The sequence below is a fragment of the Pocillopora damicornis genome, chromosome 3 (assembly GCF_964200805.1).
Source record: "Pocillopora damicornis chromosome 3, jaPocDami1.2, whole genome shotgun sequence".
Classification (NCBI taxonomy): domain Eukaryota; kingdom Metazoa; phylum Cnidaria; class Anthozoa; order Scleractinia; family Pocilloporidae; genus Pocillopora; species Pocillopora damicornis.
The window spans coordinates 4,771,612-4,790,902 of record NC_142672.1 but is presented as its reverse complement, the minus strand read 5'-3'; the positions used below and the strand labels follow the sequence as shown (position 1 = coordinate 4,790,902).

Sequence of the window (19,291 nt, the reverse complement as noted above, 5' to 3'; positions counted from 1 at the left end):
ATGAAGAATCAATTCATTGTAGAAAGGGCTCTTCCGGAGGCGGAGAATCAACTTACATTATACAGAGTACTGACCCAATATTTTAGCAAAACGAAGACTAAGTGCCTAGTACACCGGTAATTTACAAAAAATTAACTCGGTTACTTTCAAGAAAACTTGGAAACATCTAGCTAATATAACTTAAACACTCGGTCAATAATGTTCATATCTTGGTAAATAATAAAATTCGAGGATGACGAATTGACAGTAATATACTGAAGTGAACTCACTCTAGAGCCACAAGTGTAATACAAACACGATACTAGAGTGTTTTTTTAAGATACTTTGCTATTTTGTTTTGAAGGGCTCATATTTGCGATATCAAAGTTGTCGTTGCTTCGCACGTAGCGAGATCTCCTGAGTTGCTTAACAACTTTGAAACGAAAACGGCTCAATATTCCCATATTTTGTACTCAGTCATCTGCCTAAGTACAGGGGCCCCAAATGATTTATTCGGAAAATGATGAACATAGCCGTATCGTTCACTTTTAGTCTATCAGTCTTTACATCGATCGCCTCTCCGCAACGGCACCAGCCAGTGAATGATCGGGTGACAAAAGTTGTAGCAAATGCTTGTCAACTCAGTTTCTGGCAGACAACCCTTGACAGCTTTTTTCGCTATGGAGAAAATACAAATTCTACCGCGAAAATTCTACAAACTGATGTTCTCGCTGCATCTTACTTTGAAACTTTAAGATGTTATACCTTGGAAAAAGTGCCTCACATAAAACTCCTTCCTCCCCGCCATAACACGAGCTACAATAATCACTTTCCTCTGTTTAACAAGGTCAATGACAAAATTGTCATGTTTCATTCTCAATCACTCTTCCGTTCATCAGTAGAAAAACGATGCTCATCCGTCTCACTAAACTAAGACCAAACAACAGCTAATTTCCATTCAAATCTACGGGAATGAAGTTCAGTCTTTAATTTCCAGATCGTGAGAGTAAATCCTCTGCTTCAGCTGCTTTCAGGTCAAATATTTTTTTGGCATTCACCCACACACAGTACGTATCAACCTATCAACAGAGAAACAAATGATAGTCGAGTTATTTCATTGTATCACAAGAATAAGGCCACTTAATAAAGTTGTTTATAAAGTTGTTTTCAAAATGGCGGCGCACGAAATCGAATTTTTAGCACATTTGGAAAAGGCTGGCTTACTCTTCAGTTGCAAACTCAAACGCGGTAAGTACTTTGTAATGAAGGAGATCTAAATTACACGGCCTCTGGAGCATAGCTCTCCTCGAAGATTGCGAAACATCCTGTATATATACGGCGAGAGTCATAAGAATCCACCTAAAGGAGTGCGATCCGATTTGCGCTATGAAGATAGTAATTTGACCGGAAAAACCAGACACAGATAAAATTGTTTTTTTTAGTTTGCTAGTTATAAGAAGTACTTAGAAATGAAGATATCAATAATGACTCTGATAAATATAAATAGATTAGATAAATAACAAATAGAAAATCATTCGAATAACTTAATGACAGTCCCAATAAAAGAGTCAGCGAGAATGGAATAAAATTTAAAATTTTACACAGCCGCTAACTGTTAATATTAAATCTGATTCGATAAATAAAAAATTGGAAACCATCCAAATAACTTAATGACGGTCCCGATCAAAGAACAGACGCTTATCGAGCCGTTTTACCTGATCTAACTTCAGCAAATGCAGCGTTGAATCATTTGCAAATCTTGTGCTGCTCTCTCTCGGTAGAAGGGAAGGGAAATGATCGATAGCTACAACATCTAATGGCTTAGACGACTTCCTGTAATGCAAATGCATATACGCTAAGTTAGGAAGACATACGCAACCGAACAAATTAGTGTATATTCTGCTAAATAGGGTCTATAGGTTCCGAGGGAACTGCAAATTATAATTTGCTGAAAATAAAATAAAATAAAAACCTTACGTTTCACGATCAATTTAAAGTTCACCATTATAACTACTGAGCTGAAGCGGATCAAGATTACCTTTACAAGTCTACAGGAGAGTTACACCTTTCTAGAAGTCAGTGGAAGATCTTGTGAAACAACGTTTGCTCCATAGGCCAAGCGTAAGAACGATTCTCATAACTCGTTTCAATTAGGTGTTGTAAAATCAAAGTTGAAGTTAGCACAAGGCCTTATCAGAAACAAGGTAATTATCACGAGGAACCGATGAGAACATTCAGCAAAAACCTGGACTCACTGCTTGAAGTGCTGGGAGCGCAAGTGATCAGGTAGCGACTGATATTGGCTTTCAATGTGATTGGTTGAGAGTGCGACGCAAGTTTTTTTTCACAGAGCAGAGTAAAGTAAAACCAATACAAACCGGGATTACTTAATTTTTGCCATGCTTCGCTCTGTGATTGGTCGAGAAAACTCACGCCACCTTCTCCGCCAATCGCGACTCAGCCACTGGCTTCATAATGATGCCATTCATATGTAATGGCTTTTGAGTGATATGGGCTCCTCACGGTAGAGCGTATTTCGTAAAAGATTCCAAAGGATAGAGTATCGTATGGTTGTAAGGGTCACTCTTAATTATTTAAGAAAAGAAACAGACAGATAAAGGTCTGCTTTTTCTAAAATATGGTTACTTTCTCTCTCTTGTGGGAATGCGGCCATCACTGCTCGCTAAACAGCGAATAATGAACATGGTTCTTCACTATTCGCATGGGTCCAATGAAATAACGATTTCCAAATGTAATTTCTGACGGTTGAGTGACATGGGAACGACTTAGCCAGAAATTAATATTCTGATGGCACGTTGAGGAGGTTCGCGTGGCATCATGGAAGTTTCGGATGATTTAAGCGTTTCACGGGAAATTAAGTCATTGTAAGTTGGTCAGTCTTATGTTTGACCATTTTTTTCGTATTTGTTGTAATTTTAATATTCCAACTGCCTGTAAAATATCATTACAATCATTGATTTCTCTTTGTGATTAGTAGTGCAACCAGGTTAGTTTACCCTTTCCTCAGGGTATTGTGCTGCTGCATAAGACGAGGAATACGTTTTCACACAAAACTTGACCGCATCCAAAGATAATTTTTTTAGTGGTTTTCGTATCTGACGTAACAAAGGTTCTTTTTGTAGAACCACTTGTTTCAGGGTGCACATGTTAAGATTGCATCAGAATCCGTATACTAGAAGACTGACTCATCCTAAATAAACTTTTCACATTGAATGTCTCGTGTGAGTGTTATGTCCTCATACTACCATCACAGAAGCAGCGAAGAAAAACACCAAAAATGCGATCCGTAGAAAACAATTCTACATCAACTCTTTTTCGCGCAATCATTATGTACTTACGGGAGACTGACTCTTACGGAAGGCTGTTTAAATGATGTGCAGGCATCATAGAAGGGTAGTGGGTTGTTAGGACTGTTTGGGTCACAGCTGATATCCACCACTATACTCAGTGATCTGATTCCAAAGTGAAACAGAGGATGAAAATGAACATAACCTCAGTAATATGCTGACATTTCAAAAGAAATATATGAATATGTCGTAGAAAATAATCCAATTCTCAAAATTCGCGCCCGATCACATTTTAGACATTGTTCAGTTTTGTTTACCGTTATTTACTGTTAAGCTCTAACCTATAAATCATACAAGTAAGACATTTTAAAGGAGCGAAATCAAGAAACGGGCGCTTAGAACTGCCATATTCCGCCACAATCATTTGCATAGTAGCCCACGAGCATGCCCTCAATAGAGTGGTTTAGCAAGAGGACGGGAACGTCATTTCAGAACGGGAAAGCGCGCGGATAATCTGGACACGGCTCTATTTCGACTTCCGGTGTTAGCGTTGCCGTTCTCTCCATCAAGTTCAGAACGTCATTAAGATTTAAAACGAGTCTGGGAGAGGTTTGCCGGGGGTCTGGCACTACTACTGTTTAATTAAAGCTGTATTCCAAACGATAATCCATGGAACCCTCATAAAGCTGTAATATTAAAATGAATGAAGAAATAAACCTTTCATCCGTGTCCAGCATCTCCTTTGTCAAGAATGGAGGAATTTTCTACGCAAATTCCAACGAAATACATGATTAACAAAATAAATGTCAAGTAATTGTTACAGTTCTTATCAATAGAAATGTTTTAATAACAATTTGCATTTGTTAGTTAAAAAGTTCCTTTGCATGAATATTAGAATATGGAAAATTAACTTCTGTAATACTAGAAAAATATACAGAACAATGTCATATGCTTATAAAAGTGAAAAATCCTAAAAGGTTTGAAATCACTTCTAGAGATGTTTCACTTCTGGAGATGTTTCATTTCACATAATAATTCAATACAGCACCTTTTAAAATGATTGACCCTACAGATTTCAGGAGTCACTAACTGTTTCTAGTAAGCTTTTCCTACGGTCCAGACTTTTGCAATGGCAATTCCTGAGAACTGCCAGCTTTCACAGTTCAGCATTTTTTATTAATAATCCAATTTTGACCCATCAGTATCTGGGTAAACACGTTTGTACCTCATTGAGAAGAATGCAGTTAACAAAGATATTGTACTCCAAAATCTCTACAAAGGGTCCTTTTCCTTTAGTCTCTGCAGTGCTCCACTCTGTTATATTTGACCTTAAAGAGCAAATTTGCTAAAATAACAATGGAAAGTGACCTTTAGAGGGGGTTGCTGGAGACATTATAATGGACCACACCTTTCTCTTATAGGGGAAAGGGGAGAACCCCATTATAGCTACAAATTCATCCACTGTAAGCATTTGGATATACAAGATTAAGCCCTAAAATGGCCAAAGAGTGTAGAATTAAAGCAGCCAAAGGAATATCTAGCAAAATTTTTTGAAGCTCTAAGTAATTTCAATATTATCTTAGACAGCTTGAGCAATTTTTTGAATTTACAATTAATTCAAAACTTACTTTGGAACACCCATTTTGTGAGCCATCTCGACTGCACCTTTACCACAACGACCCAGAGCACCAATCACAAAGATCCGTGGAAACACTTCTGGAACACCTGAATATTCCATTGCATTAGTCACTAATGATACTGAGGCTGACTAACTTAGGTAAGCTTCTTATTCTTCTTTCATAAACGACATTACATCTATAACAAAGAGCTGAGTGGAAAAGACCTTTTATCTTTATGACAATTTTTTTAACCTTCGATCAAATTTGCAAACCTATTCTCAATAGTGTTATGAAGAAATGGAAACCATTCCCCTGTTATTTCTGCTGATCTACCTTTCATTTTAAGAAATAACCAAAGCCATTTTTTGATGGTGTTCTGTGCAATTACTTTCATTTATTAGAAAAAATAAACCTTTCATCATTTCATATGATAATGACACCATGCCAGATCAGCTATACCTTTCTTTTTGGCAATTTCTTTTAATTTGGATTTCACAAATGCCAGCATTTGGTCTTCATCATCATATGCAGAAACAGATGGAAGAGCAACATCTGGACTGGGAATTAAAAACAATAACAACAACAAATGATGGTGCCTCATAACTTACTCACAGATTTGAAGAATTTGTGAAGTATAAATGATGAGTACAAGTAAAGTGTTATTAATATACAATACTTCAGTAATAATTTTACCTTTCTATAATTAATAATAATGATCATGTCATGTAATGATAATGACAAATAAAATTAACTTCCTTCCTCATTAGGTGGGGGTTGTGATTCTTTGTGTACAAAAATAATGTCTTAAGAAGGGAGGGAATATTTATAACCTTTAGCTGAAATGAAGATGAAGAGAAGATCCATGAAGTGTCATTTCTAAGTTTTAATTTTTCAATATACTAAACTGCTGACATTAGGTGAAAATTCAAGATTTCTGAGGTCATCAAGTTGATACTCTGCACTCCAAAATCCTTTCAAATTTTCTAGCGATAAAGAGGCTTTGTAAACAGATTTACTCCACTGAAGGGAAATCTTGGTAAACTCTAAAACATTCCCTTAGAGACTTTTTGAATGTATTGAGAAATATTCATACATCTTTTGCTATGGCTGAATTCTCTATGAAAATGCTGGAAGTCACACACACAAAAAATATCATATCCTTGACTGAATAGAAAAGTTTGCAGATTCACTGTTACATTCTGCCAGTATATTAAGAACTTACTTCAATTGCTGATGACACCATGCTATGACACCAACAGCCATTCCACATAGACCAGCCATGGTTGAGAAGACAGGAACTACACATTTACCTAAACAAAACAGCGACAACAAGTTTTACTTTGGGAAATAAAGCATTGTGGACTGCAGTTCAAATCCACACTATCATAGACTCTTAAAGAGTGACTAGCATCACACCTCTCCCTGCAGTATCACCCCCAAATTGCACATTATGGTCATGAGAATAAAGGAAATTATTACCAACCTAAAAAGCTCTTGATTTTTGAATAAATTCTCTTTGTCAGCACATTAGGAAATGTGTAGACAACAGTATGGAGAATATGTATATTGATGTTAGGGTGTAAAGGGTTAATATGTATGTTCTATTATCTTACCATTGTCATCCGTCATAAATTCAATGTCAAAGATGCTACCTCCTCCTTTCACAAATCTGTGAAGTAGTTCTGCCCACCCTGTTTGGTTCTATATGGAAATAAAGGGAAAAATCAAACACTTTTAAACACCAGGAAAACTTTCCAAAATTCTGATCTGTGAGGGAGCTCATTGGTCTATGATAGAATTGGTATTACAATTACTACAAATTGTGACCAGCATCTCATTTCTCCTAACAGTATATCAAAGTCGTGAGAACAAACAGTAAACAGTTTCCATCTCAAGAGGCTCTTGATTGTTAAACAAATTCTTCATGTTTTGCTTGTAGGAAATGTATAGATAACAGTATCAAGAACACATATACTGATGTTGGAGTATGAAGGGTTTAATTCTCATATAGAATAGCCAAGGTCCCACCTTATAAGCATGGGCATAAAAGATGTGCCTATGAATGACAGGGTCCTTACTCTCAGGGAGTTCTTTCAACCCGACAATAAAGGCCTCTTTAGGAGCACTTGGCCAAGAACCAGTAGAGGCCATCTTCACACCAGAAATACTGTATACAAGAAGTTTGTAAAATTAACAGCAATTAAACAATTAGAGTAAAAAACACAATGTTTTTTAAAACATTCTCTTGCCATGTTATTTTTTTCTACAAAAACGAAATTAAATGATGGTCATGTTCACATTTATTTACCTTGCATATTCCTCATCCTTGAATATGCGCTGCTCTGAGAGTTCCACAGTCAATTTAAAACCTTGACCAAAAAGGTAAAGTAGTGTTGCGTCACAGTATAATATTTACAATATTTCACTCAGGTGTTGTCTTATACCCAGACTTGCTCCATCACCATGACCCCTTCCCCCACCCCACCCCCATCCCCACCCCCGGCGATTACTAGGAAAAATGAAATAAATGTTTATGTTTGTTTTAAACATTTTGTGTCATAATTTGTTGGGTACGAATCAACCAGAGGGTTGGGTACGAACTGATTGAAAGTGGGTACGAAACGTCTGAGCCTGGGAACGAAAGATCCATGGGTGCGAAACGACTGGATACCTGCAGATGAGCTGTGTAATTCTACATAATTACAAATTGCGAGATTAACCTCTAGTTTCAAACATTAAGTACCAAAGGCCAAAATTATCCATCGAAAAAAAGTGGAAGAAAACTGCTAAGACTCACCTGCCTTCACCAGCTTTTTGCATTTCTCTGGAGTTAGGTGAGTTCGCCTCTCGTTCGGTTTCTTCTCTGCTCGAAGCCACAGATGTACAGCCATGACTACTTGCACGTTCAAGGTTGACAGTTCCACTCCCGTGTCAACACATACTAACACAAGTAAAGAGTAGATCAAGAAAACGACCTAAGTAGTGAATGCCCCGATGAATGCCTTGCTGTTATACTTCGCCCAATTTTCTTGAGAAATTTTTCCTTAGGCCCCTTAAAAAGGGTAAGTACTAAAACATGGAACGACCTAAAACCACCTGAAACCACCTACAACCACCTGCAACCATCTACAACTACCTCAAAAATTTCAACAACCACCTACAACCACCTCAAAAACATCTACAGCCACTCGCAAACTATCTGAAAAACCATCTAAAACAAGGCATAAATGTCAAAAATAAGGCGAAACGACAACATGTCACGTACATGAAATACGAGAATCGAACAAAATCCCCACCTCCCCGTGAATTCTTACTCTTCCTGGTCCCATGTATAATCAACCATCTCACGAAATGAAATGCGAGAGCAAGCCAATTATAGTTTTTATTATCTAAGTAGTAAAAGACTTAAAGAACTTTACAAGCAAACGTTTTGGCTCTCGTTTCATTTGACGTAATGGTCCAAGGTAGTGTTTTTCTCCATGTTTAATCTCAGCACTGGAAATGTAATTGGAGCAAACGCGAGTTACTATTGCGTAAGTGGCGCCACTCGTAAAACTGCATGCTGTATGAATGCCAGCATGATAGCGTTCGTGCCAAAGAAATATCCGAAGGTACGCACAGTTCGCTTAAAATATTTTTAATGACCATTGTTACTCATACTTTTTCTAAACGTAAGCCAAAACGTCTGCTGGTACCCAGGGTAGAAAAAGCCAAGTCAAGTCAGTCTTAACTACCAGTTTGTTATTTTACTTTATTATTTTTTGTAAATTGATAGTTAATTTTGTAAAAGTCTTTTGCTCCTGAGTGAATATAAAATAATTAGCATGCTATCGCATTTCATTTCGTGAGATGGTTGATTATACATGGAACCAGGGAGAGTAAGATTTTAGGGGGAAGTGGAAGTGTCGTTCGATTCTCGTATTTCATGTACGAGGCATGTTTTTGTCTCGCCGTAGATGTTTTTGAGGTGGTTTTAGGTGGTTGTTGAAATTTTTGAGGTGGTTGTAGATGGTTGTAGGTGGTTTTAGGTCGTTCCATGTTTTAATGCTTACGCCTTAAAAAGACTGCAGCTCAAAGATCACTCCTTCCACAGGTAGCTTCTGATTCAAAACTTGTTAGTTCCGAAGGGGGCCAAGCTCCTGAAAGATCATTGTGATCATCCTCTCCTTGCCAGAATACTACTTTTTATTAAAATAAAGGCGTTGAAATATTTTTAAGTTGGTTTCGCATACCTTTGGGTTAGAGGTAAAGAATCACGTTCGTGACTTCGGTATGCCAATTTGTTTTCCCCCCTCCGGTCATGCAACGCTCGCTTAGAGATCAAGGCTAATTGCGTGACAAGAATAAATACAAAGGACGTGCTCTCCTCAAGTTGCTTTTCTCTCTCCTTGGTCTGTTTGTGAAATGGCGTCGAAAGAGGAGTCTGAGTTACAAAGCGAGGTCTATCCTTTAAACGTGAGAATCCCTGATTGGCCATATGAAAAATGGGGATTCGCAGATAACACCAAAGAACATACCGACACAAAAGCTTCTTCAGTGCACAAAATTCCAGTTTCAGTTGGTCCGGTGCTGAATTCATTTCTCCAAAGTTTTCCTCACCAACTGGACATTCATAATGAACGAAGAAGTTCCCAAATACTACATGAAATAACAACTACGTTGAAAGACAGCTTAGACGAGCTTGGAAAGTCTTACAAATGCTTCGAAAAATGTCAACTTGTTCAAGCCGGAAGTGTCGCTGAGAAAACGAAAATAGAGGCCCCTGATGAGTTTGACTTCCTCATAGTCATGGAGTATTTTGCCAACACGGAATTCTTTCAAACAGTTGTCAGAAAGGATTCAGTTAGGATATTCGTGAAGGACCCAGCAGTTGTGGGTTTGCTTCCGTCTGAATGCCTGGTTCGTTCAGGGACGATTGATGTCCTCGATTTCTCTCTGCGTTCTAAGTTTATGGAAATGTTCAAAAAGATATTTGATTCACGCTTACCACCGGGTTGGAAACGCGTCACAACTGGTAGTGAAACACTGTGTTGGTCTGGTATCGCTACAACAATGCATTTGACCTGCGACAAGGTCAGCTTAGACGTAGACATTGACTTGTGTCTGTGTGTGCCAATAAGGGCTGATGATTTTAAAGGGGCTCTGTCCATTCCAGATAATGCAAGTCCATATTTCACCGACTACTTCACTGTTCAAGCGTTGTTGTTTAGATACATTACTAGCATCGTGGAGCAATCTCAACTAAAATTGTATGCAATTCTTGGTAAGGAAGACAATGCTTTTCAAGCCATTTCTACAAGAATCACTGCTCCATACCTGGAGCTCTCTTATTTTCAGTCCCGCCCACCAAAAGATGGGCGTATTAAAGCCTACTGCATTGCAAAATGCATCCTGTCAGCTTTCCTTCCAAAGCTGAGTAAAATCTTTGGATGCAAAAGATGCTGTCACCGGCTTGTTAGATCTTACCACCTAAAAAACATTCTCCTGTTTATGTTCAAGAACTACAAAGAAGACTCCCATTGGACAGACAGCATGGTTCCAGTTCGAGTTTTAGAAATCTTTTTTATTCTACAGGAATGCATGATTTCTGATGATGAATCAAGTTATGATGCTGCCATTTCTATGCACTGCTTTCCAGGAACTCTTTACATAGAAAATGTTACAAATTTAAGTCCATTTTATCATTCTGAACAGGGAGACAAGTTCTTTTTCACCCCCGATTCTCACAAGCCTAGGTATGAATTAAGCTCATCACCTATTTTTGAAAGTCACCTTTTAACTGGAAATGATGAGGCTGACAATTTACTAAGAGAATGGTTTGAAAAGCTAAATAAAAAACCTTGGAATTCAAGACAACTGCTGTTAGATTTAATTGATTTTCTCAATACCCTAAACAAAATAGCCTTGTGACAAAACCATCAGATATCAGTTTTCTATTTTTTATCTATTTTTTTTTTTCGGAGACAAAATTCCTCTGTAACAATTGCCAATGTCAGCTTGTGCATATGTTACTCAACACACATAAAAATACATTCACCTCTGAGACAAAAGAGTGGAATATTCTGTGAAATAAACTGGTTTCAAACAACCGCCATTAAGGTATAAGGAAAACATCAAACATACATTTTTGTTACAAGCCCTCTTTGGCTTATTAGTGTCACATGTTTAGATTCCCATTTTCACGTATTTGCAATCCATCACTTGTCCTATGTTGGAAGCAATTAGGGTAGTTGGGACATTTTTAAAGTTTTAACCTTTTTATTTTTGCATTGCCAAGACATATAGACATAAACAGAACTCAGAGTGAATGTGTGAACATGTAAAAACTGAGAAATTAACTTGAAATAAAAGAGAAGGTTTCAGCACAAGTGAAAAAAAAAATACAGAATCACATTTCATTCAAAACCACTTTTTTTTGTTGTTTTTGTTATTATTGTTTGTCATTTGTAGATGAACAAAACCTCAAACCCCCTTTTTCTGAGCCTTCATTATTTTTCAATTTAAGTTAAAAAAATAAAATAATAATTTGACTAAGATCTCCATTTATGCACTTATGTATACCTGAAATTTCAAATTTGATAGAATTTCAGTGTTTGAGTACTTCTTTGTGATTTAGGATACTGTAAAATTCAAATAGAAGACTGACTCAATATAAGCTTCTGCAGTAGCTTAATAATTCAATATACACTGCATGAGTATAAAAATATTCCCTTACTAGAAAAGAGGTCCTCCATCAGTGATAAATACAATTTTTTTCAGATAAGATATTAATAATGTACAAATAGGCTGTTGATATCAGCAGCTAAGAGCTTATGCTCAAATCAAATGATAAAAATTCACCTGAACCCAGCTGCATGGTCCAGCCACATAACTGACGAAATTAATTTGATATAATGGGAAACAAACTACTCTGCAGTTCTTAAATTTCACTCCATCAGTTATGAATAAAGATGCTTTATGACACGAAAAGATTACAAGACCATTGTCAGTCTAAACAATTGCATGCACCAGGAAGTTAATCATGTCACCTCTTAACATTAGTACACCTAGGCTGCTAAAAATCAAATTTAAAAGACAGGTGATTTTAAAATTGTAAAATAATTTCTAATATTTTAGTAGAAGTTTAGAGAAATGAAAGTCAGAAAGGTTACTTGATAATAATTCTGCCTTAAGAATCATTCTCACAATCCCCACATTTGTAAGGCATATTAGGCAATGTATAATTTATGAATAAGAATTGGAAATTTAAAACCTCTGAATATTTAAAATGATCTAACTAACCACTCCTTACTCCCATTTTGCTTCCAGATCAATCCATTTCTATCTTGTCAAGATTCCTTAAATTTTAATGGAGCACACCAGAATCGATAAGTGCTTTTGCTTCTGCAGCTTTTTGGTCAAACATTTTCTTGGTTCTGTTCCATACAGGATCCTACAATTCAATTAAAGATTTGTGCTTTAAATAAATCTGCTGGTAATTATTGTTTAGTGAAAGGAAATAGCAACATCACCCTTAAGAGAAGTTATTGAAAATTCCAGAGGAGGAAGGCAGGGGGCAGTGGGGGCGTTTCTGAAGCAAAACTGGAATTCTAGAGGGGTGGTATCAGGAGGGGATACAAGCATTCTACCTAGTACCGATTTGTTACAACCTTAAATCACTGACAAGATCAACACTGAGTTATTGTATATACTTACATCACCTAATCTCAGCAAATAAGGAGTCATCTTATTGGCAAATCTCTGACTACTTTCACGAGGTAAAACAGAAGGCAAGTGATCTATAGCTATCACATCAAGTGGCTTAGCACATCTGAAAAGAAAATAATGTAAAAAAATTAACAGAGAAGGAACTGCAAAATTGTAAAGCTTTAACAATGCAATAACAGTTACTAAGGTCACTTACACACCAATCTCATTCACAGAAAGGAACACGATTCCAAAAACTTTCAACTGAGCCAATCAGTGTATGGCAAGAGACAACACAGATGGCAAAGTATTTGAAAAGATCATCATAACCCAATGTTAAAATTACTGCAGATAGTCTAATTTTACATTAAGAAATGTTTCAATTTTCCAGCAAGAGCTAATTATTTACAGCCAATTACAAAGTGTACCTGAAAAAGCAATATAGATCTGTTTCTCACAATAAGACAAAATAACATTCTGAAAAACCACTGTTTCAACTGGAAAAAAAGGCCTGAAATCTTACTGCCTTTTCTTTTTTTTTTTGGCACGTGTTAATGTTATACAAAAAAAAAATAAGGTTTTGATAACCTACCTTAACCTTATTCTGCCACAGGGCTTATCAAATGACGTTATCGAATTGTAGAAAGGCAAAGGATTGTATGGATTATTGGGATCACAACTAACATCAACCACCACACTCAGGTTCCTGGAAATAAAATAATACTGTGAATTGCTTTAACGAGACATTGTGGCTCAATGGCTAGTATGCAGGATTCCAGGTCAAGATTTGATCTGGCTGTGACAGTTGTGTTTTGATGAAAACATGTACCATTCCTCTCTCCACCCAGGATTATAAATGGGTACCAAGCTGCCTGACTGTCCAATTTCTCCTCACATTATCATAAGGAAATGATCACTAACTTAGGCAGCTTTTGATTGTTAAATAAATTCTCTTTGTCTGCACCTTAGGAAAAGTATATTAAGGAACAGTATGGAAAATAGCACACCAACATTTGAGTGTCAAGGGTTTATCATGAAAATGGAAAAAAAATTACCTGTACATGGGCTAACAAAAAAATAAAAGAATAGTTCAGTAATAGGATAAACCATCCCAGATTGAGGCCTACATCTCATACAAAGAGGCAAAAGCATATACTACCTATTTTCTCTCTCTAACATTTCCTTTGTGAGAAATGGTGGAATTTCCTAGAGAAGAAATTGCAAAGTTTCATTTACAAATTTCTTATTCCCAATTTCACAAGTACTATAATTGTCATAATTCTGATCCACTCTATAAAACACTTGCGAAGAAATATTTCAGCAAGTATACTCATATCCAACAATCAATATCTGGAAAAATTTCTCTATATAACCTGGAGTAATCTGACCACTTGTTGAAGCTTGGACTGAGAGCTAACATTTTCAAAAATACTGGTGACGACATTTATGTTGAAATGAGTCTTTTCTAAAACTTGACAAGATGTGCCAGAAAAATGCAGTGTGATGTAGTTTTAGAAAAAAAAAGACAATTTTACAAGAAATAAGCTTGCTTTTCAAGTACATTGTTATGATCAGCATCTCATCAGGGCTGTCTTTTCAAATGTGCTTGATAAAAGTAACATAACATGTTCTAAAAAGTGACAAATTACTAACTACAATGAAAGAAAGGAAACCTTTGCCTAACTGCATGACACTAACTGGATGCCACTGCCACTTGAGCTATTAAAATATACAAGTTGGGAGCACAGTTGTGTGCTTGGTTGCCAAGCCTTTGAGCAGGAGTGAGGCTAAGGTTGACCTTGTTATGATACAAACCTAGTTGCTTTTCAAATGCAAATTACTTTGTTATCATGCTAACTAGATACTGGTCTCTATCACAACAAAGTCACCTTCAGCCTCACTCCAAATCAAAGACTTGGCAACTAAGTACACAACTGTAAAATGGCCTATTTTACATGTGTGGCTTCCTAGCTCAGTAGATAATCACACCCAATGAGTATCTCAGAGGCAAAAGTTCACTTCCCAAATAAAAATTTTCAGACTTTTCTCCCAGAAATGACTTACAATTCAGCTAACCTTTGAAGAACAAACTTATCTCTTTGTAAACCTTAACAATAAGTCAAAATATCATTTACTTCAGAAACACATCTGTTTTTGTGTGAATGTTTCTTTGAATTGCATTTAATCAGTCATACCTCAGTGAGAAGAATACAGTTAACAAGTATATCATTGTTTAGTATCTCATCAAATGGTCCTCCAGCCTTTGTTTCTTCCAAGTCCCATTCTGCTATAGAAGACCTACCAGTGAGATCCATAGTGGGAATAATCAGATTCTTAATGTTTTTGCAGATCAAACTCAATGTTCATTTATCTTTCATTAAATCACTAACTTTAACAGTTAACTCAAAATCATTCCTTGAAAATAACCTTGGCTAGCAATCCAACAAATTCATAAAGAATTATTCATGGTTGCATCAATTTCTATGAATCTAATACTCATTCATTCAATTATGCATTTAGGTCTAGGGTTATTCATTTGACTATTGGTGTAATGTGGTAATAACCCTATAGTATATATATAATGGACATTTTGGTGTGCAGTATTGCTAAGAATTCTTATGAGTTGTGCCCACAGGGCCAGTCAAAGTACAAACATGCCCACCAATACTATACAACAAAACATCCAATAAGTTGTTCATTATCCAACTGCTTGGAGCTTATTGACAATATTCTGTAATGTAATATTAAATCAAGATCTCACTTCGGAATACCCAGTTTATAGGCAATCTCTAATGCTCCTCTTCCACAGCGACCCAAGGCACCAATCACCATAATTCGAGGGAAAACTTTTTGAACACCTATTATGAAGAATGACAAGCAATCATACAACAATATTCTTTTTATCCAAGGTGAAGCATGTGTGCTTAATTTTGCTTGGAATGTAGACTTACAACAACACAAACAGACATATCCCTCTTCACACACTTAATCTGGTAACAATATATTTGATAACCTTCCAAATTGGGTGGTACATTCGATGAGCAAGAGGTCACCTGAGTATATGTTATCTGAAGTACCAAATGTAATAAGTTCAACATTTTTACTCCTCCTAAGAGAAATAAAACATGATCTGTAATTCCAGTAGAATGAACTACAGTGGTGTGTTAAGGAAGCAGAACACATAAAGCAGTCTGCAACAGATACCAGTTGCTCCAACTTGTCACCAACTTTGTTCAAACAAATGACCTAAAAAGTAAAACAACCTGGATCCTCATTTAACTGATGGTTAACACTATTGAATTCTTTCACATAAGTGGATGGCACCACCAATTTTTTAGCTCATTTTCTGTAGAGAATCAGAATTGAGGTGTGAAGAGGGATGACTGTTTATTCACACTATAAATACCTTTTAATTCAGCAACTTGTTTGATTTGTAGTGTAATGTGATCAATGAAAGCAGCTTCATTACCATATGGTTTCACCTCACCCATTGGCTTATCAGGACTGTTGATAATGAAAGTAAACTTAAACATGACCTTTAAAAAGTTATCTTTTAAGACTAGATTACCTTTTGTACCTCATACCTCAACTGTTGATGGCACCAAGCAAGTATTCCTAGTCCCATTCCACCAAGTCCAGCCATTCCACTAAATTCTGCCACAACTCTTCTACCTTAAAAAACAATAATTCAAACTTTAAATCATCTTGACTTCACAAAATTTATACGCAATTAAGGGGAAAAAAGCAAGAAAATCCCAAGGAGTCTTCCAAGACAAATGGAGCAAAAGGTATCAATTGATATTCCAATCACAAGAACCTTTCTGAATTCACTTAAATTTTCTCCCTTCTCCATCCCCCTTCTTGCAATAATTTATTGATTTTCAAGAATTCTATGTCTTTTCTAAAGTGACCATAACCTTTCTTGAACAAGAACCTGAAAGATTTTAAATGTTTCGAATGCTAGAATTGGTACAGGAAAATAGGAACATTTGAGCATTGAATAAATAGTAGTAACCTAAGGTAGGAAAATACGAAGGGGGCTGGTGGACAAATAATATTGGTGCAAGTGCAGCACCAAAGCTCAAGAGATTGTACACAAAATGAAAGGGTCCTCAAAAGGGCTTGATGATGTTCAACTCACCATTTTCATCTGTCATGAATTCAATGTCTAAAATGCTGCCTCCTCCCTTAATAAAACGATGGAGTAATGTTGCCCAACCTGTCTGATTCTGTGAGACAAATATGAGGGATTTTTAAAACTGATAATTATGTGTCATGAGCTATCACCCTCTCTTACAGATATCTCATCATTACACTCAACAAAGTATCTCTATCCTGTTTAGTAAATGAAGCAGGCATAAAAAGGTTTCAGGACCAATATCCAATTTCAATATAAAACTTTCTCAATATTAATTATAAAGAGAATTAAATGAAGTCAATTTCTTGCATCAAACAAAAAATTAAGCTTTTTTGGTCATTCTTAACTGCAACTGTAAATGATCATTGAAATGTGTTCTGTGTAAATTAGTTTGCACCCAAGACAAAATAGATTGCACAAACTACCTAAGTCTTCATTTCAAGTGCAATGGAATGTTTCAGACAGACTGCCAACCCACTGTGGTGTTCTACAAGAGAGCCCTTTAGGCCTTTTTCTAGTTAAAAGGTTTGTTTTCAACTCAGAAGGAAATTTATGTATGATAGTTTTCTGCTAGCAACATGCTCAGCTGACTGCAACTCAACTGAGCCAACAAAGCTAGCCCTTTACCATTCCTTCATTTTTAGTTCGAACCTTTTTAGTTGATCATTCATAGCAAACATAGAAGCTGAGGACTTGTAGCCCTTATTGAAAATTTGAATAAAATCAACTTCTCGACATGTAACATCCTCCTTACGGCTATATCCTGATGACATGACTCAACCCACTTCCCAAGAACATCCACCTGAAGTTCCATCAACTGTGACTCAAAGTATAACAGACTTGACTAGGTGGTTTATTACCAACTATTTGAAAGTCATTGAGCAAACCCCATCATGCCCACGATCCCCTAATCACATATGAAATTACTGATGTTCAGCCAACTTTTAAAATCTTAGGTGTTACACTGAATCTAGACCTTTCTTTTAAGCCTCACTTCAAAACTATTTTTAAAAAGATATATGCAAAGATAGCTGCCCTATGAAAAATTAGGCCCTTAATCCCCTTTAAGAGTTATGTAATTATTATGCAAAGTGTTTGTTCTACCACATCTGGATGTTGCTCCCCTTTGTTAAAGCTAAATGCTTGGTAACATTACCTTATAAGCATGAGCAAAGTAAATGTGTCTATGAGATACTGGATCATGTGAATGGGGAAGCTCCTTGAGCCCCAAAATTATAGCATCACTCGGAGCATTGACCCATGATCCAGCTTGGACCATATTGATTCCTGGTATGCTATAAAAAAAAAAATGTGAAAATCAGCCTCAAATTAACTTACACATGACTGATAACAAAAGTGCTTTTCACCCTGAAGAACTGTAGACCAAAAAAATAGCATGCATATTACCACTGATATTCCTCATTTTTGAAGGCAGACTGGTCAGAATATTCTACAGAAACTTGAAAACCTAGAAAAAAAAAAGTTGGATAATTAACTCACTCTATCAGATCCTGGCTCTTAGTGAGGAAATAAAAATGGGTAGTACACCCGAGCAGTTGCAATTAAATAGCATTATCTGATTAGAGGGCCTTTCCCTGACAGAGTCTGAAAAACAGGTCAGGCGGGACCTTAATTTGTCAGCTCCGGAGTAGTTCTCCTTTCATGCAAGAAGAGGTTGAACGGCAGGGAAAATGTCAAAATTTGACCTTTCCACTGTGGGGCGTTCAAGAACCGAAGTGATAATTTTGGAAATAGGTTCTGACGACCTTTGCCATGCAGTGGTCAAACTTGAAATTATGGGCTCAAAGATAGAGTCCTTGGTTCAGGTATTCCATCGGCCATCTTAAGAAGCCAAAGTTTATCCCAACACAAACTTGTTTAGTTTCTATTCTTCATAGCGCTCTTGCAAGCAAAGAGCGACTGTTTACCCAGAAATCGACCAAAATATTAATATAGGATTAATCTAACACTTCTATACATTTCTAACGAGGGAGACATAAATAGCCTTTAAGAGTTCCTCGAAATACACTAGCTTATGTCCTATGGACAAGTGTCACATCATTCGCTAAGGACTAACCTAACCTTCAAGTTTACCTTTTTCGATTAACTCCCGGCATTTATCGGGGGTCAAAGCTCTCCGCTGCTCATTTGGTTTTGTCTCCGCGCGAAGCCAAATGTGATGAACATTACAACTACTCATTATATTCCTAAAAATACTACAACTCCTCTTTACTGTTCGTTACAAAAGAAATATCCAGCACAGTAACGGTTATCACCGACTGTCTCTGCCAGGACGTATTTAAAACCAATCACATCAAGGGAGGGGTAGTATAAGGACACAGTGTAGAGGGGCGGTGGAGCGGGGGTTTACTTTTGAGCATGGAAATAGGTGGTTGGTAAAATAAGGTGGGAGTTTTGATTCACTAAAAGCCTTTAAAATTCTGTTTTAGATGTATTGTTTCGAGATAGGAGACGCTCAGAAAAGTTTACTTTTTCAGTTAAAGGACGCGTTTACGATGAAATCGTTGGAAAATATATTAGTCTTAGGAGTTTGTGCACAT

At 36.6% G+C, this 19,291-nt stretch overlaps 3 protein-coding genes across 3 annotated transcripts; 1 reads left to right on the top strand and 2 right to left on the bottom strand.

Moving 5' to 3' along the window:
• Position 1: 1 nt before the first annotated feature.
• Positions 2-9,644, bottom strand: LOC113665962 (uncharacterized). The gene is made up of 13 exons (XM_089199798.1): positions 9,139-9,644; positions 7,704-7,847; positions 7,215-7,275; positions 6,935-7,073; positions 6,520-6,607; positions 6,129-6,216; positions 5,366-5,463; positions 4,916-5,012; positions 4,513-4,615; positions 4,005-4,051; positions 3,339-3,452; positions 1,695-1,812; positions 2-1,058 (listed from the first exon to the last, which is right to left on the bottom strand). The coding sequence occupies exons 2-13, from the start codon at positions 7,795-7,797 to the stop codon at positions 966-968; spliced, it is 1,140 nt and encodes a 379-aa protein (XP_089055924.1). The 5' UTR covers positions 7,798-7,847; positions 9,139-9,644; the 3' UTR covers positions 2-965.
• LOC113665959 (uncharacterized) lies at positions 9,311-10,992 on the top strand. The gene has a single exon (XM_027181702.2). It carries the CDS (start codon positions 9,311-9,313, stop codon positions 10,814-10,816), a length of 1,506 nt encoding a protein of 501 aa, XP_027037503.2. The 3' UTR covers positions 10,817-10,992.
• A 152-nt stretch (positions 10,993-11,144) lies between these two features.
• Positions 11,145-19,046, bottom strand: LOC149047905 (uncharacterized). Its single transcript, XM_089199796.1, has 12 exons — positions 18,825-19,046; positions 18,138-18,198; positions 17,887-18,025; positions 16,734-16,821; positions 16,177-16,264; positions 15,999-16,096; positions 15,354-15,450; positions 14,788-14,890; positions 13,752-13,798; positions 13,185-13,298; positions 12,602-12,716; positions 11,145-12,338 (listed from the first exon to the last, which is right to left on the bottom strand). The coding sequence occupies exons 1-12, from the start codon at positions 18,928-18,930 to the stop codon at positions 12,252-12,254; spliced, it is 1,143 nt and encodes a 380-aa protein (XP_089055922.1). The 5' UTR covers positions 18,931-19,046; the 3' UTR covers positions 11,145-12,251.
• Between the last annotated feature and the right edge of the window lie 245 nt (positions 19,047-19,291).